Source organism: Oncorhynchus keta, chromosome 10 (assembly GCF_023373465.1).
Source record: "Oncorhynchus keta strain PuntledgeMale-10-30-2019 chromosome 10, Oket_V2, whole genome shotgun sequence".
In the NCBI taxonomy this organism is placed as follows: Eukaryota; Metazoa; Chordata; class Actinopteri; order Salmoniformes; family Salmonidae; genus Oncorhynchus; species Oncorhynchus keta.
This window is the reverse complement of record NC_068430.1, coordinates 1380245-1402744: the sequence shown is the minus strand read 5'-3', so window position 1 is coordinate 1402744 and position 22500 is coordinate 1380245. Positions and strand designations below refer to the sequence as shown.

Sequence of the window (22500 nt, the reverse complement as noted above, 5' to 3'; positions counted from 1 at the left end):
GCGAGGGTTAACACGTTTAAATGTTTTAATCACGTTGGCTGCAGTGAAGGAGAGCCCACAGGTTTTGGTAGCGGGTCGTGTCAAAGGCACTGTATTGTCCTCAAAGCGAGCAAAGAAATTGTTTAGTTTGTCTAGGAGCCAGACATCGTGGTCCGCGACGAGGCTGGTTTTCCTTTTATAGTCTGTTGTTTGATTGCCTTGCGGAGGGAATAGCTACACTATTTGTATTCGTTCATGTTTCCAGTCACCTTTAAGGCTGGGAGCAACAAAATTGGAGTATTGGTCAGATTTTCCGAAAGGAGGGCGGGGAGGGCTTAATATGCGTTGCGGAAGTTAGAATAACAATGATCCAAGGTTTTACCAGCCCTGGTCGCGCATTCGATATGCTGATAAAATTTAGTGAGCCTTGTTTTCAGGATATGTGGTTTCCAGTTTACATAGAGTCGAATGAAGTTCTTTCAGGGCTGTCGAGGTGTCTGCTTGGGGAGAATATACACGACTGTGATTATAAATCGAAGAGATTTCTCTTGGTAGATAATGGGGTCGGCATTTGATTGTTAGGAATTATAGGTCAGGTTAACTGTCGGCGCGATGCGTGAAGAAACCAGGTGGCTGTACCGACTCTGATAACGTATCCCAAGAGAGCCATGTATCCGTGAAACAAAGAACGTTACAATCTCTGATGTCTCTCTGGAATGCTACCCTTGCTCGGATTTCATCAACCTTGTTGTCAAGAGACTGGACGTTGGCGAGTAGTATGCTCAGGAGCGGTGCGCAATGTGCCCGTCTACGGAGCCTGACCAGCTCCGTCCTTCTGCGGCGCTGTTGTTTTGGGTCGCCGGCTGGGATCCGAGCCATCCTGTCCTGTTTGGTGGACAAAACAGAGAATCCGCTTCGGGAAAGTCATATTCCTGGTCGTAATGTTGGTGAATTGACGTTGCTCTTATATCCAATAGTTCTTCCCGGTTGTATGTAATAAAATCTAAGATTTCCTGGGGTAATAATGTAAGAAATAACACATAAAAAAAACAAAATACTGCATAGTTTCCTAGGAACGCGAAGTGAGGCGGCCATCTCGGTCAGCGCTGGAAGTTAAGTCAGTTAAGAACAAATTCTTATTTACAATGACGGCCTACTGTCCTTTTGGGTAGGACTTGGTTTATCTATTTTAATAGTGATTAATACATATTTTAACTTCATAGGATCTCTGTGTAAAAAGAAATACACATTGAATTAAATATTAGAACGTAATACGATCTCTGTGTAATTATACACATAAAGGTCTGACTAGTGTTTCCATGACAACTATAAATGTTCTGATAACTGTACTTAAGTATTATATTTTCCTATGTTTTCATCTAGTGGTGAATTTGGGTACTGTGGCTTAAAATGAGCTAATTTTCGGTTCAGACATGCTCTAGTTTTCCATCTTACCAGGCCTTGGTTAAAGATAAGTCTGTAATTACTTTCAAGGTATTAGAACATGCTTTGGCTAATTCAGATTTAGTTTCTATAATATTTATGTTTTATACATGTTTATTATTGTTTTCTACATTCCGATGATGCTAAGCTAACTATTGCCCATTCACGTAACATTGTGTGTTAGCATGCTAGCGATCGTTTTGTAACCAGGGCTCTGAGTGGTCCCTGAACTTTGTGCGACAATGCTTTTGGTGGCCTACCATGGTCCCGAACGTCTCCGCTTTCATCACCACCTGCACGGTCTGTGCGCAGAACCACTTCAACCACTGTCTGTCCCTCACCGTCCCTGGTCTCACATATCCCTAGACTTAGTCACGGGTCTCCCGTCGTCTGATGGAAACACCGCCATCCTGACAGTATTGGTTGGATTGGTTCTCCCTATTGGATTGGTTCTCCAAAGCCACCAACTTCATCCCTCTCCCCAAGCTACCCTCTGTCAAAGAGGCGGCCCTGCTCATGGTGCAGCACCCCTTCGGGATCCATGGATTCCCGGTGGACATGGTCTCCGACGGAGTCCTCAGTTCTCGTACCGTTTCTGGAAAGCGTTCTGCACGCTCATTGGGTCATCGGCCACCCTGTCTTTCGGGTTCCACCACCAGTCCAACGGCCAGTCGGACGAGCCAACCAAGACATGGAAATGACTCTTCACTGCCTGGTCTCCGCCAATCCCACCACCTGGAGCCAGCAACTAGTGTGGGTCGAATACGCCCGCAACCCCCTTCCTTGCTCTTCCATGGGACTCTAGCCCTTTGAGTGTTCCCTGGGCTATCAGCCCCCACTCTTCTCTGAGGAAGAGGTCTGCATACCTTTGGCCCAGATGTCTGTCCACTGGCTGCTGTCATCGTACCTGGAAGCCAGGTCGGCCCTTTTCAAGACCACCTCCAGGTTCCGACAACAAGCGGACTGCCACCGGACCCCGGGCTCCCCAGTATCGTCTCGGGCAGAAGGTATGGCTGTCCAACCGGGATCTACCTGCAAACTTTGCCCCCGTTTTATCGTCTCTTTCCCTATCTCCAAGGTAATTATGCCCCTCTGCTGTTTGTGTTCTGTTGCCCCGTACCCTCTGTACACATCCCACTTTCAATGTGTCTAAAATCAAACCCATGTCTCACAACCCTTTGTCTTCTGTTTCCAGACACCTTGGGGGGGCAGTAATATGATACTTCTATATCTGGACAGAGAACGACCCAGTTCTAGAGTTCTGGCACAGTTCTAGCGTCTGGCACAGTTCTAGAGTTCTGGCACAGTTCTAGAGTTCTGGCACAGTTCTAGAGTTCTGGCCGAGTTCTAGCGTCTGGCACAGTTCTAGAGGTCTGGCACAGTTCTAGAGTTCTGGCCCAGTTCCAGCCCCCATTCCCTAGATAAGTGCAGTACTTTTGGCAAGAGCCAAGGCTGGAGAAAACTCATAAAAAATGGAGAGCGTTGGAAGGTGACTTGGTAACAAGAAGCACTAAAGACACTGGGCACAACTTGTTTTCTCTCTCTTCTCTTTCTCTCCCTCTCTCCCTTTCTCCCCTCTCTCCCTCTATCTCTTTCTCCCCTCTCTCCCTTTCTCCCCTCTCTCCCTTTCTCCCCTCTCTCCTTTTCTCCCCTCTCTCCCTTTCTCCCCTCTCTCCCTTTCTCCCCTCTCTCCCTTTCTCCCCTCTCTCCCTTTCTCCCCTTTCTCCCCTCTCTCCCTTTCTCCCCTCTCTCCCTTTCTCCCCTCTCTCCCTTTCTCCCCTCTCTCCCTTTCTCCCCTCTCTCCCTTTCTCCCCTCTCTCCCTTTCTCTCTCCTCTGTGCTGATTCATTGTGTATGCCACAGTTCACATTCTCTTTGGTTATAACATATCTATGCATTATAACATATCTATGCATTATAACATATCTATGCATTATAACATATCTATGCATTATAACATATCTATGCATTATATGCATTATAACATAAGCATGCATTATAACATATGTATGCATTATAACATATCTATGCATTATAACATATGTATGCATTATAACATATCTATGCATTATAACATAAGCATGCATTATAACATAAGCATGCATATGTATGCATTATAACATATGTATGCATTATAACATAAGCATGCATTATAACATAAGCATGCATATCTATGCATTATAACATATCTATGCATTATAACATATATATGCATTATAACATATCTATGCATTATAACATATCTATGCATTATAACATATCTATGCATTATAACATATCTATGCATTATAACATATCTATGCATTATAACATATCTATGCATTATAACATAGGTATGCATTATAACATATCTATGCATTATAACATATCTATGCATTATAACATATCTATGCATTATAACATAAGCATGCATTATAACATAGATATGCATTATTACAAAGGTATGCATTATAACATCGATATGCATTATAACATAGATATGCATTATAACATAGATATGCATTATAACATAGATATGCATTACAACATATGTATGCATTATAACATAGTTATGCATTATAACATAGATGTTTTATACCATGTATGCATTATAACACGTATGCATTATAACATATCTATGCATTATAACATAGTTATGCATTACAACATATTCATGAACTAAAAAATAAGCATACATTAAAACATTGGTATGTAAAATAATAAACTTGTCAAAAAACGAATGTAGACATTAAAAAACAAATTGCTATAACTTCCTCAATCTCTTTTACAATGGAGGAGTAGTAGTATAATGGAGTAGTAGTAGTATAATGGAGGAGTAGTAGTATAATGGAGTAGTAGGGTAATGGAGGAGGGGTATAATGGAGTAGGAGTATAATGGAGTAGTATAATGGAGTAGTAGTATAATGGAGTAGGAGTATAATGGAGTAGTATAATGGAGGAGTAGTAGTATAATGGAGGAGTAGTAGTATAATGGAGTAGTAGTGTAATGGAGGAGTAGTAGTATAATGGAGGAGTTGTATTATAATGGAGTAGTAGTGTAATGGAGGAGTTGTAGTATAATGGAGGAGTAGTAGTATAATGGAGGAGTTGTATTATAATGGAGTAGTAGTGTAATAGTAGTATAATGGAGGAGAAGTAGTATAATGGAGGAGTAGTAGTATAATGGAGGAGTAGTAGTATAATGGAGGAGTAGTAGTGTAATGGAGGAGTAGTAGTGTAATGGAGTAGTAGTATAAGGGAGGAGTAGTAGTATAATGGAGGAGTTGTATTATAATGGAGTAGTAGTATACTGGAGTAGTAGTAGTATAATGGAGGAGTAGTATTATAATGGAGTAGTAGTGTAATGGAGGAGGAGTAGCAGTAGTATAATGGAGGAGTAGTATCATAATGGAGTAGTAGTATAATGGAGTAGGAGTATAATGGAGTAGTATAATGGAGGCATAGTATAATGGAGGAGTAGTAGTATAATGGAGGAGTTGTATTATAATGGAGTAGTAGTATAATGGAGGGGTAGTAATATAATGGAGGAGTAGTAGTATAATGGAGGAGCAGTAGTATAATGGAGGAGTAGTAGTATAATGGAGTAATAGTGTAATGGAGGAGTAGTAGTATAATGGAGTAGTAGTGTAATGGAGGAGTAGTAGTGTAATGGAGGAGTAGTAGTATAATGGAGTAGTAGTGTAATGGAGGAGTAGTAGTATAATGGAGGAGTAGTAGTATAATGGAGGAGTAGTATTATAATGGAGTAGTGGTATAATGGAGTAGTGTTATAATGGAGGAGGGGTATAATGGAGTAGTATAATGGAGGCATAGTAGTATAATGGAGGGGTAGTAATATAATGGAGGAGTAGTAGTATAATGGAGTATTAGTATAATGGAGGAGTAGTAGTATAATGGAGGCGTAGTAGTATAATGGAGGCATAGTAGTATAATGGAGGCATAGTAGTATAATGGAGGAGTAGTAGTATAATGGAGGAGTAGTAGTATAATGGAGTAGTAGTATAATGGAGTAGTAGTATAATGGAGGAGTAGTAGTATAATGGAGGAGTAGTATAATGGAGGAGTAGTATAATGGAGTAGTAGTATAATGGAGGAGTAGTAGTATAATGGAGGAGTAGTAGCATAATGGAGGAGTAGTAGTATAATGGAGTAGTATAATGGAGGAGTAGTATAATGGAGTAGTAGTATAATGGAAGAGTAGTATAATGGAGGTGTAGTATAATGGAGGGTCCTCTATCCCGACCACATACAGCCTACCTCTGGTCTGACAGGATCCTCTATCCCAACCACACAGACGGCCGTCAGCTCATTGAGGATGTCGTTCTCGTTGTCCCAGAGGGGTTCTGGGTCGGCAGGGAAGTCACGGTACGCCACGCAGATGGTCCGCAGCCCGTCACACGCCATCGGCTCGATCACCTTCTTCACCATCTCGTCCTTATCCCTGGGACGGAACACCCGCGGCTCACCTTCCTGGTTCAGGATCTTAGTGCACCTGGGGGGGTTAGAAAGGTCAGAGGTCAGGGGTGCCACAATTCGAAAACAAACACAGGTAAAGCCTTGGGTAGATCAGTGACGAACATCATAAATTCAGTGTTTGTAGCTGCAATCAATCCCCCAAATCAACCACCTCGCTCCTTAGGACCTCTGCTAAGGAGATCTGAGAGGATTGTAATCCCATGTCAGATCTCATCCTAGAGGTTAGAGCCTAGAGGTTAGAGCCTAGAGGTTAGAGCCTAGAGGTTAGAGCCTAGAGGTTAGAGCCTCGAGCCGAGAGGTTAGAGCCGAGAGGGTAGAGCCGAGAGGCTAGAGGGTAGAGAGAGCCGAGGGGTAGAGCCGAGAGGGTAGAGCCGAGAGGCTGGTAGAGGCTAGAGGGTAGAGGCTAGAGGGTAGAGGCTAGAGGGTAGGGTGGCAGAGGGTAGAGTCTAGAAGGTAGAGCCTAGAGGGTAGAGCCTAGAGGGTAGAGCCTAGAAGGTAGAGGGCTAGAGCCTAGAGGGTAGAGCCTAGAGGGTAGAAGGTAGAGACTAGAGCCAAGAGGCTCGAGCCTAGAGGGTAGAGCCTAGAGGGTAGAGGGCTAGAGCCTAGAGGGTAGAGCCTAGAAGGTAGAGCCTAGAGCCTAGAGGGTAGAGCCTAGAAGGTAGAGCCTAGAAGGTAGAGGGCTAGAGCCTAGAGGGTAGAGCCTAGCGGGTAGAGGGTAGAGCCTAGAGGCTAGAGCCTAGAAGGTAGAGGCTAGAGCCTAGAAGGTAGAGCCTAGAGGGTAGAGCCTAGAGGGTAGAGGCTAGAGGTTAGGGTGGCAGAGGGTAGAGGCTAGGGGGTAGAGCCTAGTGGCTAGAGGGTAGAGCCTAGAGGGTAGAGCCTAGAGGGTAGAGGCTAGAGCCTATAGGGTAGAGGCTAGAGGGTAGGGTGGCAGAGGGTAGAGGCTAGGGGGTAGAGCCTAGTGGTAGAGGCTAGAGGGTAGAGGCTAGAGCCTAGAGGGTAGAGGCTAGAGCCTAGAGGGTAGAGCCTAGAAGGTAGAGGCCTAGAGCCTAGAGGGTAGAGCCTAAAGGGTAGAGGATAGAAGGTAGAGCCCAGAGACTAGAGCCTAGAAGGTAGAGCCTTGAAGGTAGAGCCTAGAAAGTAGAGGGCTAGAGGGTAGGGCCTAGAGGGTAGAGCCTAGAGGGTAGAGGGCTAGAGCCTAGAGGGTAGAGGCCTAGAGCCTAGAGGGTAGAGCATAGAGGGTAGAGCCTAGAGGGTAGAGCCTAGAGGGTAGAGCCTAGAAGGTAGAGGCCTAGAGGGCTAGAGCCTAGAGGGTAGAGCCAGAGGGTAGAAGGTAGAGCCTAGAGAGGCTAGAGGGTAGAGCCTAGAGGGTAGAGCCTAGAGGGTAGAGCCTAGATGGTAGAGGCTAGAGGCTAGAGGGTAGGGTGGCAGAGGGTAGAGTCTAGAGGGTAGAGCCTAGAAGGTAGAGCCTAGAGGGTAGGGTGGCAGAGGGTAGAGCCTAGAGGGTAGAGCCTAGAGGGTAGAGCCTAGAGGGTAGAGCCTAGAGGGTAGAGGGCAAGAGTCTAGAGGGCAAGAGTCTAGAGGGTAGAGCCTAGAGGGTAGAGCCTAGAGGGTAGGGTAGGCTAGAGGGTAGGGGCAGAGGGTAGAGGGTAGAGTCTAGAGGGTAGAGCCTAGAGGGTAGAGCCTAGAGGGTAGAGCCTAGAGGGTAGAGGGCTAGAGTCTAGAGGGTAGATCCTAGAGCCTAGAGGCTGCTTTCCTTTCTGGATACAGCGCTGGAAACTGAAGACATCTACTATGGTTTCGCATCCAGCTGTTAACCACTCACTTCTTCAGGACGATCTCAGAGGCTCCCTTGCTGTACATCCTGAAGCTGCCGTCTGATAGTTTGATGACAGTGGACATGGACTTCCTGGCCGAGTTGAAGGTGTATACCTGGTACAATCAGAATTAGAATTCAGAATAAGAATTAGAGACGGAATTAGAATTCAGAATAAGAATTAGAGACGGAATTAGAATTCAGAATAAGAATTAGAGACGGAATTAGAATTCAGAATAAGAATTAGAGACGGAATTAGAATTCAGAATAAGAATTAGAGACAGAGTTAGAGACAGAGTTAGAGACATAATTGGGGACAAAATTCCAGACAGAATTGGAGTTAGAGACAGAATTAGAGTTAGAGACAGAATTGGGGACAGAGTTAGAGACAGAGACAGAATTAGAGTTAGAGACAGAATTAGAGTTAGAGACAGAATTAGAGACATAATTAGAGTTAGAGACAGAATTAGAGTTAGAGACAGAATTAGAGTTAAGACCATCACCAGAATTAGAGTCACCAGAGACAGAATTAGAGTTAGAGACAGAATTGGAGTTAAGAGACAGAATTAGAGTTAAGGACAGGGTTAGAGTTAGAGACAGACTCTGAGTTACCCAGACAGAATTAGGTTAGAGACAGAATTAGAGTTAGAGACAGAATTAGAGACATAATTAGAGTTAGAGACAGAATTAGAGTTAGAGACAGAATTAGAGACATAATTAGAGTTAGAGACAGAATTAGAGTTAGAGACAGAATTGGGGACAGAATTAAAGTTGGAGACAGAATTAAAGTTAGAGACATAATTAGAGTTAGAGACAGAATTAGAGACATAATTAGAGTTAGAGACAGAATTAGAGACATAATTAGAGTTAGAGACAGAATTAGAGTTAGAGACAGAATTAGAGACATAATTAGAGTTAGAGACAGAATTAGAGTTAGAGACAGAATTAGAGACATAATTAGAGTTAGAGACAGAATTAGAGTTAGAGACAGAATTAGAGACATAATTAGAGTTAGAGACATAATTAGAGTTAGAGACAGAATTAGAGACATAATTAGAGTTAGAGACATAATTAGAGTTAGAGACAACTTTATATATATAAAAAACACAATCATCACCATCACCACCACCACCACCATCACCACCACTACAACCACCATAAATAACCTAAACAATAATGGTGTGTAGACCTTGTAGAGTTTCTCCTCTGGGATCTGGTTGCGGATGGGTTGGTAGTCTCTCTTCAGGTCCAGCACCAGGCCAAGCAGGCCACACTCTGTCTTGTTACCCACCTGCATGGGCAGACCACCCTCCTTGGTGGCAGGCTGGGGAGATGGAGAGAGGGACAGATACAGAACCATGGGGTGAGAAGTCAAAGTGTGTGTTTTGAGATTGACTACATTGTGAGGCTCCTCACAGGAAGGAGTGGAGGACCATCCTACTCAAGTCAATTTCAGATTTTTTTGTTGTAAATAATGAAACATTAAAAAAAAGTTATCCTTTTTAGTTAGAACTATACATCACCAAGTAAAGGATTAACACACTGTTTTGCATCAAAGGTCTACAGTAGCCTCAACAGCCCTCTGTAGGGTAGCACCATGGTGTAGCCGGAGGACAGCTAGCTTCCGTCCTCCTCTGGGTACATTGACTTCAATACAAAACCTAGGAGACTCGTAGGCCTCACCCCCTTCCGTAGACTTACACGGTAATTATGACAACTTCCAGAGGACGTCCTCCAGCCAATCAAAACTTTTGCATTACGAACTGACATGTTGTCCATCCAATCATAGGACTAGGATCAGAGATTGAACCGAGAGTGGTGTATGGGAGTTCTATGTGTTGATAAGCCTGGTGAGTTGGTGACATATTGGATAGAGATTGTGATAATTGGGCATTTTTAGCATATTATTAAATTTAAATTAGTTTCTTCAAACTACAGGAGATGGAGGAGTTAGATTATATATTGTTTTCTTGGTTTTAGAGTTTATTTTTGTTTGGAGATAGTGTAATATATTTCAATTTGCCTTGCTAACTTTTGTAGCAAGTGCTAACGTTAGCTAGCTACCAGAGTGCAGTTTTCTCCTCCAAAATGGCTAGCCAACGCTAACAACAATGTAGTGGATGTTTGCTGAAGAACTCCTTTCATTGCCCAGATCAGATTCAAGCTTCTTGAAAAATCATTGATCATGTAATGAACAAAGGTCTTTGTATTCAAACTACCACAAAACAACGAGAAGGTAAGAAGAAACAGGGTCACCAGAAGCTAATCGGCAAGAGTTGGCTTTTACTTAGGGATCACGATGAGAGAGAAAGTTCAGAAAACAAGGGCAACTACAAGGAGCTCGAAGAGGTAATTGCGCGTTACGATGCTTTACTTGTGCGAAAGGTCTGACAAGGCGGAGGCCATAGCTGGATATGTCTCCCTCTTCAATCTAGGGGTGACTGAAGCCTGTTTGATTGAAGCGGGGTACACGGGTCCCCCTCCTATCCCCCTTCCATCCCCATCAATCTCTGCAGTTGGTTTCATTCCCTAAAGCCCAAGTCAGGCCTTTCACACTGGGCAGATGGATGGACAGATCAGGCCTTTCACACTGGGCAGATGGATGGACAGATCAGGCCTGTCTCACCGGGCAGATGGATGGACAGATCAGGCCTTTCACACTGGGCAGATGGATGGACAGATCAGGCCTGTCTCACTGGGCAGACAGGGGTCCTGGGATGGACAGATCAGGCCTGTCTCACTGGGCAGACAGGGGTCCTGGGATGGACAGATCAGGCCTGTCTCACTGGGCAGACTGGATGGACAGATCAGGGTCCTGGGCAGACAGGGGGGATGGACAGATCAGACCTGTCTCACTGGGCAGACAGGGGTCCTGGGATGGACAGATCAGGCCTGTCTCACTGGGCAGATGGATGGACAGATCAGGCCTGTCTCACTGGGCAGACAGGGGTCCTGGGATGGACAGATCAGGCCTGTCTCACTGGGCAGACAGGGGTCCTGGGATGGACAGATCAGGCCTGTCTCACTGGGCAGACAGGGGTCCTGGGATGGACAGATCAGGCCTGTCTCACTGGGCAGACAGGGGTCCTGGGATGGACAGATCAGGCCTGTCTCACTGGGCAGACAGGGGTCCTGGGATGGACAGATCAGGCCTGTCTCACTGGGCAGACAGGGGTCCTGGGATGGACAGATCTCAGTCATTCACTTTTCCGTGATATAATATCACATTACCTTACTTTGTGCTGTTTTGTTTTCAAGCATTCCGACAGGAGAGTTTTACAAATGGTTTGAACTATGTCTCACCATAGTTTACTATGGGGGCGGCAGGGTAGCCTAGTGGTTAGAGTGTTGTACTAGTAACCGAAAGGTTGCAAGTTCGAATCCCCAAGCTGACAAGGTACAAATCTGTCGTTCTGCCCCTGAACAGGCAGTTAACCCACTGTTCCTAGGGCTGTCATTGAAAATAAGAATCTGTTCTTTAACTGACTTGCCTAGTAAAATAAATAAAAAAATGTAAATCTATGTCTCACCATTATTTCTCATGAGTGTTCATGTAAATGATTAATTAAATGTCTGATCAATACATACAATTCTGAACATATTGTAATTACTAGCGATAATGCAGAGGCATCAATAACTTGTCCAGTTCTCTTGTTTCCATGTACATATTCCCTAACGTCGAAGCGTCTACGAGGACTCAGGCTTTACTCATTCTGCTGAAGTGAATACAGTTCACTGTATTCTGGAATTAGGTACACAACAGTAGAAATACATTTGTGTGTATTCCTGCCGTTTGTCTGATATCTAACAGTCCATGATCATCTCTGTTGACGTAATAAACACATTTAGCAGAGATAATGTGATATAATGTGTGTATTTGTGTGTATTCCTGCCGTTTGTCTGATATCTAACAGTCCATGATCATCTCTGTTGACGTAATAAACACATTTAGCAGAGATAATTTAGCAGAGCACATTTACTGGCAGAGATAATGTGACAAGCATAATGTGTGTATTTGTGTGTATTCCTGCCGTTTGTCTGATATCTAACAGTCCATGATCATCTCTGTTGACGATTAAAAACACATTTTAAGAGATAGTATTGGTGAGAGGTAAAATAATATTTAACTGGTCATCAATGATTTTTACTTGGAAAACAAGCTGTGGGGACCATGAGTTTCAAAGAGCTGTCAATCAAGACGAGCTCATGAATATAAGCTCACCCGCCCACTCAGACTGTTCTTTCAGGCTTCCTGATAGAGATTAGAAAAAAAGGTACGATTTCTTTAAAATTTGAGTATTTTAATTTAGAGTAAAATAATATAATGGGTTATGTTTTGGTCATTCAAGGGATATTTTTACTTGAAAATAAAATGATTTGTGTGGGACCATGAGTTGTGGATTTGTAGTAGTCTGTATGTAATATCAATATATTACTAAGATGCTATCCTGTCAGTGGAGATTTTACAGTGGTAAGGAGTGTTTCAGTGGAGATTTACATTAACCACATCATCTGTGGAGATTTGAAGTGTAGTGGAGATTTGTAGTGGAGATTTGTAGTGGAGAGTTGAAGTGGAGATTTGTAGTGGAGATTTGTAGTGGAGATTTGAAGTGGAGATTTGTAGTGGAGATTTGTAGTGGAGATTTGTAGTGGAGATTTGAAGTGGAGAGTTGAAGTGGAGATTTGTAGTGGAGATTTGTAGTGGAGATTTGTAGTGGAGATTTGAAGTGGAGATTTGTAGTGGAGATTTGAAGTGGAGATTTGTAGTGGAGATTTGTAGTGGAGATTTGTAGTGGAGATTTTAGGGAGATTTGTAGTGGAGATTTGTAGTGGAGATTTGAAGTGGAGAGTTGTAGTGGAGATTTGTAGTGGAGATTTGTAGTGGAGATTTGTAGTGGAGATTTGAAGTGGAGATTTGTAGTGGAGATTTGTAGTGGAGAGTTGAAGTGGAGATTTGTAGTGGAGATTTGTAGTGGAGATTTGCAGTGGAGATTTGTAGTGGAGATTTGAAGTGGAGATTTGAAGTGGAGATTTGAATTGGAGTGAAAAAGGTAGGCTTAACCTCCATTTTGCAGGACAGAGGTTAGAGTTTTCAATGTGAAAGGCAAATACAGTAGAAAATGTCAGTTTGTATCGTGTTGGTCGAAACACAGGGCCACTTCGGCCACTCGGCGTGTGATGTTGGCATCTGGGTTGAACAGCAGCGTGCTGTTTTACACGTGTGTGTTAGCTAGCCATGACAAGGACAAGAGACAGCAACACAACACTGTCCTCTCCAATACTGTCACAGTGCCTCTTCGGATTGAGCTCTACTTCTGCAGAGCCTCACTGTGTGTGTGCGTGTGTGTGCGCGCGTGTGTGTGTGCACGCGTGTGTGTGTGTGTGTGTGTGCGCGTGTGTGTGTGTGCGTGTGCGCGTGTGTGTGTGTGTGTCTGTGTGCGCGTGTGTGTGTGTGTGGAGGATACATCAAAACACTGTGATCGTAATGTGAAGATGAGGCTGCTGGTTCTATCGTCCCCAGCCGTCAGCAGCACTGTCTATCACTGAGAAGGTGTTGTCACCGATGTCACAGTCCTCTGCATGGTGTTGAATCTATCAGCCTCCATGATCCTCTGTCTGTCTCAAAATAATAATTATTCATATTAGCTGCCTTGGCCGTCTAAAAATCATTTCAAAAGCTTGCTAATGCGTGAACAGTATAATTGTTGTTTTATGTCTGTATCTCTGTAATGTATCTGTATCTACAGTATGTTACTGTATCTGTATCTACAGTATGTTACTGTATCTGTATCTACAGTATGTTACTGTATATGTATCTACAGTATGTTACTGTATATGTATCTACAGTATGTTACTGTATATGTATCTACAGTATGTTACTGTATATGTATCTACAGTATGTTACTGTATCTACAGTATGTTACTGTATCTACAGTATGTTACTGTATCTACAGTATGTTACTGTATATGTATCTACAGTATGTTACTGTATCTGTATCTACAGTATGTTACTGTATATGTATCTACAGTATGTTACTGAATATGTATCTACAGTATGTTACTGTATCTGTAGTATGTTACTGTATCTACAGTATGTTACTGTATCTGTATCTACAGTATGTTACTGTATCTACAGTATGTTACTGTATCTGTATCTACAGTATGTTACTGTATCTGTATCTACAGTATGTTACTGTATCTGTATCTACAGTATGTTACTGTATCTACAGTATGTTACTGTATCTGTATCTACAGTATGTTACTGTATCTACAGTATGTTACTGTATATGTATCTACAGTATGTTACTGTATCTGTATCTACAGTATGTTACTGTATCTGTATCTACAGTATGTTACTGAATATGTATCTACAGTATGTTACTGTATCTGTATCTACAGTATGTTACTGTATCTGTATCTACAGTATGTTACTGTATCTGTATCTACAGTATGATACTGTATCTACAGTATGTTATGTTGTATCTATATCTACAGTATGATACTGTATCTACAGTATGTTACTGTATATGTATCTACAGTATGTTACTGTATCTATATCTACAGTATGATACTGTATCTACAGTATGTTACTGTATATGTATCTGCAGTATGTTACTGTATCTGTATCTACAGTATGTTACTGTATATGTTATTGTATCTATGCAAAACAATAAGGACCACGATGGAAATAAGTCCCAGACTTTACTGTGCAATCCCATGTCATGTTTTAAATCTTGTGAACTGTGTCTTTATACTGTAGGGGTATTTATATCTGTACCAGTCAAAAGTGTGGACTCATTCAACTATTTTCTACATTGTAGTGGAAGCATCAAAACTATGGGTCTAAGGCACGGTTTTAAACAAATCTCAATTACAAGAGGCGTTACTACAGTCCCCTAAGTTCGAATCGATGTCCAGGGGCTGTATCACATCCGGCCGTGATTGGGAGTCCCGTAGGGCGGCGCAGGGACGAGAGACTGGCCCAGCCGTCAGACTGTTAAACAGCCATCACTAGCCGAGGGTTTGGCCTACAGGGACTTGGCCACTTTAAGGAATGGAACACTAGCCTTCATTGTAAATAAGAATTTGTTCTTAACTGACTTGCCTAGTTAAATAAAGATTATAGGATGAGTGTTCTAGAATGAGTGTTCTCGAATGAGTGTTCTAGAATGAGTGTTCTAGAATGAGTGTTGGAATTTGGTAATTCTACTGTCTGTGCTTGTCCATGTATATACTGGCCAAGTCTGTTCCTGTACATGGTTATTTGAAAATGTTCAAACAATCATGTAGGATCCTGTTGACGGCTAGAAGCACAGGCATGCAGCCAGCCTAAGGAGACACTATTATATAAAGAGTAAAAATGAACATTTCAATAAAGCTTGGGATCACCTTATTTTTAGATGTGTCTTTCTACTTGTCTTGGGGAGAATGGTGTGAAGGAAGAGTTACAGTCCATATCAGACCATTGGTGCTGGTTGACAGCTTAATTGTATATACAGTACCAGTCAAAAGTTTGGACACACCTACTCATTCAAGGGTTTTTCTTTATTTTTACTATTTTCTACATTGTAGAATAATAGTGAAGACATCAAAACTATGAAATAACACATATGGAATAATGTAGTAACCAAAAAAGTATTTAAACAAATCAAAATATATTTTATATTTGAGATTCTTCAAAGTAGCCACCCTTTTCCTTGATGACAGATTTGCACACTACCCACCCTCTAAGACACCTAGAGCACTCGATGTTACAGGAAGGCCATAAAGATCATCAAGGACAACAACCACCCGAGCCACTGCCTGTTCACCCCGCTATCATCCAGAAGGCGAGGTCAGTACAGGTGCATCAAAGCAGGGACCGAGAGACTGAAAAACAGCTTCTATCTCAAGGCCATCAGACTGTTAAACAGCCATCACTAGCACATTTAGAGGCTGCTGCCTACAGGCATAGACTTGAAATCACTTGCCACTTTAAGGAATGGAACACTAGTCTCACTGTTTACATATCTAGCATTACTCATCTCATATGTATATACTGTATTCTATACTATTCTACTGTATCTTAGTCCATGTATATACTGTATTCTATACTATTCTACTGTATCTTAGTCCGTTCCGCTCTGACATCATGCCACTCTGACATCCATATCATTTAGAAATGTCCTTGTTTTTAAAGAAAAGCACATTTTTTGACCATTAAAATAACTGATCAGAAATACAGTGTAGACATTGTTAATGGTGTAAATGACTATTGTAGCTGGAAACGGCTGATTTCTTTATGGAATATCTACATAGGAGTACAGAAGCACATATTCAGCAACCATCACTCCTGTGTTCCAATGGCTAATTCCAATACCACGAGTTGTGTTACCTCATCCAAGTCTATCATTTTAAAAGGCTAACTTCTCATTTGTCACGAATCCCGCTTCCTGAGTCTGTGTTTGCCTGTGTTTCTGTCCTGGAGTGTGTTTCCGGTGTCCTGGAACGCACCCTGTCTGGTTGCCGGGCGAATTAGCTTGTTGGGAGATCGATGTTCACCCGCACCTGTATCCCATCAGTAATCTGCACACCTGTCCTGATCATCACCTCTCCCCTTCAAAAGCTCTGACCTGACATCCATTCCCTGCCGGATCGTTAGCCATGAACAGTATGTTGTGCCCACGAACCAGCCTCCAGTTTATAGAGTTTGTTTTATTGTTTTGTACGTCTTGCTTCTACGTCATACCCCATCCCTGTCATACCCCATCCCTGTCATACCCCATCCCTGTCATACCCCATCCCTGACATACCCCATACCCCATCCCTGTCATACCCCATCCCTGACATACCCCATACCCCATCCCTGTCATACCCCATCCCTGTCATACCCCATCCCTGTCATACCCCATCCCTGACATACCCCATCCCTGACATACCCCATCCCTGACATACCCCATACCCCATCCCTGTCATACCCCATCCCTGACATACCCCATCCCTGTCATACCCCATACCCCATCCCTGTCATACCCCATCCCTGTCATACCCCATCCCTGACATACCCCATCCCTGTCATACCCCATCCCTGACATACCCCATCCCTGACATACCCCATCCCTGACATACCCCATCCCTGTCATACCCCATCCCTGACATACCCCATCCCTGACATACCCCATCCCTGACATACCCCATCCCTGACATACCCCATCCCTGTCATACCCCATCCCTGTCATACCCCATCCCTGACATACCCCATCCCTGACATACCCCATCCCTGACATACCCCATCCCTGACATACCCCATCCCTGACATACTCCATCCCTGTCATACCCCATCCCTGTCATACCCCATCCCTGACATACCCCATCCCTGACATACCCCATCCCTGACATACCCCATCCCTGTCATACCCCATCCCTGACATACCCCATCCCTGTCATACCCCATCCCTGTCATACCCCATCCCTGACATACCCCATCCCTGACATACCCCATCCCTGACATACCCCATCCCTGACATACCCCATCCCTGTCATACCCCATCCCTGTCATACCCCATCCCTGACATACCCCATCCCTGACATACCCCATCCCTGTCATACCCCATCCCTGTCATACCCCATCCCTGTCATAACCCATCCCTGTCATACCCCATCCCTGACATACCCCATCCCTGTCATACCCCATCCCTGACATACCCCATCCCTGTCATACCTGTCATACCCCATCCCTGTCATACCCCATCCCTGTCATACCCCATCCCTGTCATACCCCATCCCTGTCATACCCCATCCCTGACATACCCCATCCCTGTCATACCCCATCCCTGTCATACCCCATCCCTGACATACCCCATCCCTGACATACCCCATCCCTGTCATACCCCATCCCTGACATACCCCATCCCTTACATACCCCATCCCTGTCATACCCCATCCCTGACATACCCCATCCCTGACATACCCCATACCCCATCCCTGTCATACCCCATCCCTGTCATACCCCATCCCTGACATACCCCATCCCTGACATACCCCATCCCTGACATACCCCATCCCTGTCATACCCCATCCCTGTCATACCCCATCCCTGTCATACCCCATCCCTGACATACCCCATCCCTGTCATACCCCATCCCTGTCATACCCCATCCCTGACATACCCCATCCCTGTCATACCCCATCCCTGACATACCCCATCCCTGTCATACCCCATCCCTGACATACCCCATCCCTGTCATACCCCATCCCTGTCATACCCCATCCCTGACATACCCCATCCCTGTCATACCCCATCCCTGTCATACCCCATCCCTGACATACCCCATCCCTGACATACCCCATCCCTGACATACCCCATCCCTGACATACCCCATCCCTGTCATACCCCATCCCTGTCATACCCCATCCCTGACATACCCCATCCCTGACATACCCCATCCCTGTCATACCCCATCCCTGTCATACCCCATCCCTGTCATAACCCATCCCTGTCATACCCCATCCCTGTCATACCCCATCCCTGTCATACCCCATCCCTGACATACCCCATCCCTGTCATACCCCATCCCTGTCATACCCCATCCCTGTCATACCCCATCCCTGACATACCCCATCCCTGTCATACCCCATCCCTGACATACCCCATCCCTGTCATACCCCATCCCTGTCATACCCCATCCCTGACATACCCCATCCCTGACATACCCCATCCCTGACATACCCCATCCCTGTCATACCCCATCCCTGTCATACCCCATCCCTGACATACCCCATCCCTGTCATACCCCATCCCTGTCATACCCCATCCCTGTCATACCCCATCCCTGTCATACCCCATCCCTGTCATACCCCATCCCTGTCATACCCCATCCCTGACATACCCCATCCCTGTCATACCCCATCCCTGACATACCCCATCCCTGTCATACCCCATCCCTGTCATACCCCATCCCTGTCATACCCCATCCCTGACATACCCCATCCCTGTCATACCCCATCCCTGTCATACCCCATCCCTGTCATACCCCATCCCTGTCATACCCCATCCCTGACATACCCCATCCCTGACATACCCCATCCCTGTCATACCCCATCCCTGTCATACCCCATCCCTGTCATACCCCCATCCCTGTCATACCCCATCCCTGTCATACCCCATCCCTGTCATACCCCATCCCTGACATACCCCATCCCTGTCATACCCCATCCCTGTCATACCCCATCCCTGACATACCCCATCCCTGTCATACCCCATCCCTGTCATACCCCATCCCTGACATACCCCATCCCTGTCATACCCCATCCCTGACATACCCCATCCCTGACATACCCCATCCCTGTCATACCCCATCCCTGTCATACCCCATCCCTGACATACCCCATCCCTGTCATACCCCATCCCTGACATACCCCATCCCTGACATACCCCATCCCTGACATACCCCATCCCTGTCATACCCCATCCCTGACATACCCCGTCCCTGTCATACCCCATCCCTGACATACCCCATCCCTGACATACCCCATCCCTGACATACCCCATCGCCAGTGTGTTGTCATCCATTGGATCAGCCTATCCACTCCCATCAACCCACCTCCGCTGCCCGCTCCTCCACCCGGAACTATCTACCTCCACGTTCTCATTGATTAATAAATAGTCACCATCTTTATTACTCACCTTGTCCTGGTCTGCTTCTGGGTCCAATTCTGGTAAACCCCTGACACTAACTGATCATTAGAAAACCCTTTTGCAATTATGTTAGCACAGCTGAAAACTGTAGTTCCGATTTAAAGAAGCAATAAAACTGGCCTTCTTTAGACTGGTTGTATCTGGAGCATCAGCATTTGTGGGTTCGAATACAGGCTCAAAATGGCCAGAAACAAAGCACTTTCTTCTGAATCTCGTCAGTCTAGTTCTAAGAAATGAAGGCTATTCCATGCGAATAATTACCAAGAAACTGAAGATCTCGTACAACAATGTGCACTACTCCCTTCACAGAACACAGCAAACTGGCTCTAACCAGAATAGAAAGAGGACAAGAACACAATTAGCCTGGGATCTAGACCACGGGGTAATGGTCCGATAACAACACAATTAGCCTGGGATCTAGACCATGTGGTAATGGCCAGACAAGAACACAATTAGCCTGGGATCTAGACCATGTGGTAATGACCAGGCAAAAACACAATTAGCCGGGGATCTAGACCATGTGGTAATGGCCAGGCAACAACACAATTAGCCTGGGATCTAGACCACGTGTTAATGGCCAGACAACACAATTAGCCTGGGATCTAGACCATGTGGTAATGGCCAAACAACACAATTAGACTGGGATCTAGACCATGTGGTAATGGCCAGACAACACAATTAGCCTGGGATCTAGACCACGGGGTAATGGCCAGACAACAACACAATTAGCCTGGGATCTAGACCATGTGGTAATGGTCAGACAAAAACACAATTATCCTGGGATCTAGACCACGTGGTAATGGCCAGGCAAGAACACAATTAGCCTGGGATCTAGACCATGTGGTAATGGTCAGACAAAAACACAATTAGCCTGGGATCTGGACCACGTGGTAATGGCCAGGCAACAACACAATTAGCCTGGGATCTAGACCGTGTAGTAATGTTCAGGCAGTAAAGTACCAACTTCTCTTTCCACTACTAACAAGAAAAGGACCAATCCATCTTCAGAGGATATCTTCAAATATGTTAGTCTGCCCTCTCTCAGTCTGATTCCCCAATGCTCTACGTTCTGTAGTCACACTACTGACACTGTCCTGTCTGGTGTGAATGTTCTGTAGTCACACTGCTGACACTGTCCTGTCTGGTGTGAATGTTCTGTAGTCACACTGCTGACACTGTCCTGTCTGGTGTGAATGTTCTGTAGTCACACTGCTGACACTGTCCTGTCTGGTGTGAATGTTCTGTAGTCACACTACTGACACTGTCCTGTCTGGTGTGAATGTTCTGTAGTCACACTGCTGACACTGTCCTGTCTGGTGTGAATGTTCTGTAGTCACACTACTGACACTGTCCTGTCTGGTGTGAATGTTCTGTAGTCACACTACTGACACTGTCCTGTCTGGTGTGAATGTTCTGTAGTCACACTACTGACACTGTCCTGTCTGGTGTGAATGTTCTGTAGTCACACTACTGACACTGTCCTGTCTGGTGTGAATGTTCTGTAGTCACACTGCTGACACTGTCCTGTCTGGTGTGAATGTTCTGTAGTCACACTGCTGACACTGTCCTGTCTGGTGTGAATGTTCAGTAGTCACACTACTGACACTGTCCTGTCTGGTGTGAATGTTCAGTAGTCACACTGCTGACACTGTCCTGTCTGGTGTGAATGTTCTGTAGTCACACTGCTGACACTGTCCTGTCTGGTGTGAATGTTCAGTAGTCACACTGCTGACACTGTCCTGTCTGGTGTGAATGTTCTGTAGTCACACTGCTGACACTGTCCTGTCTGGTGTGAATGTTCAGTAGTCACACTGCTGACACTGTCCTGTCTGGTGTGAATGTTCTGTAGTCACACTGCTGACACTGTCCTGTCTGGTGTGAATGTTCTGTAGTCACACTACTGACACTGTCCTGTCTGGTGTGAATGTTCAGTAGTCACACTACTGACACTGTCCTGTCTGGTGTGAATGTTCTGTAGTCACACTGCTGACACTGTCCTGTCTGGTGTGAATGTTCTGTAGTCACACTACTGACACTGTTCTGTCTGGTGTGAATGTTCTGTAGTCACACTGCTGACACTGTCCTGTCTGGTGTGAATGTTCAGTAGTCACACTGCTGACACTGTCCTGTCTGGTGTGAATGTTCTGTAGTCACACTGCTGACACTGTCCTGTCTGGTGTGAATGTTCTGTAGTCACACTGCTGACACTGTCCTGTCTGGTGTGAATGTTCTGTAGTCACACTACTGACACTGTCCTGTCTGGTGTGAATGTCCAGTAGTCACACCAACTAACACAGTCGTGTCTATCCACGTAGTCATCCATGATTCAGCCTGGCCTAGGAGATTACTAGAGCGTTTGAGTTGGCTACTCCGTCCTGTCTAGCCATTGGCCCCTGAGGTCAGAGCAGGTTACAGAGCAGATGGGAAACAGACAACCAGGCTCAGAGTTCAGAATACAAATCAACACCATGAGAGTCAGGATATCAATCATCACATCTGACCCCCTAACAGTAAACCCCAGGTTCTATTTCAGAAGATAATCATCACCTCTGACCCCCTAACAGTAAACCTCAGGTTCTATTTCAGAAGATAATTATTACCTCTGACCCCCTACACCTCACTGCAGCGAGCTGCATCCCAGAGGCTTCAGAACCTCACAGCTAGAACAATGTACATTTTGAGGACAAACTCAACCTCTACAAAGATAGCACGGGGTATGCATTTAGGACATCCTCAGCTTAACTCAGTCTCAGAACCCCACTCTGCAGGCCCTTTGAGGCCTCATCCTGTTCTGACTGGCTCAATGAGCTGAGAGAGGAGGATCTCAGTTTACATAATGGCTCTGGTCTCTCTAGACTGCCAAAGAAGGCTTTGATAACGACACAGAGAAAAGCCTGTAATATTTCCGATTCCTCTTAAACTTGCGTCAGTCAGCAGGGATCTAACTATTGTTCTGTACGCACTTCTCCTACAAGCCTCTGGTTCCCACAGTCTGCCCAGCAACTAACAGAACTACATCCCCCAGAGGTCTCTATGTTTCTGTTCTGTTGGAAATCCATCCCCCAGTATCCTATGCTTCTCTCAGTACACGGAGGACTCTTATTCTGTTCATC

General features: G+C 44.9%; 1 protein-coding gene across 1 annotated transcript in view; it reads right to left on the bottom strand.

Annotated features, from left to right (window-relative positions):
• Positions 1 to 22500, bottom strand: part of LOC118381902 (plasma membrane calcium-transporting ATPase 2-like) — a 238561-nt gene that overhangs the window by 59889 nt on the left and 156172 nt on the right. Inside the window, 3 exon segments of the mRNA XM_052526180.1 lie at positions 5679 to 5913; positions 7720 to 7826; positions 8900 to 9034. Of these exon segments, the coding sequence (XP_052382140.1) occupies positions 5679 to 5913; positions 7720 to 7826; positions 8900 to 9034 (477 nt within the window).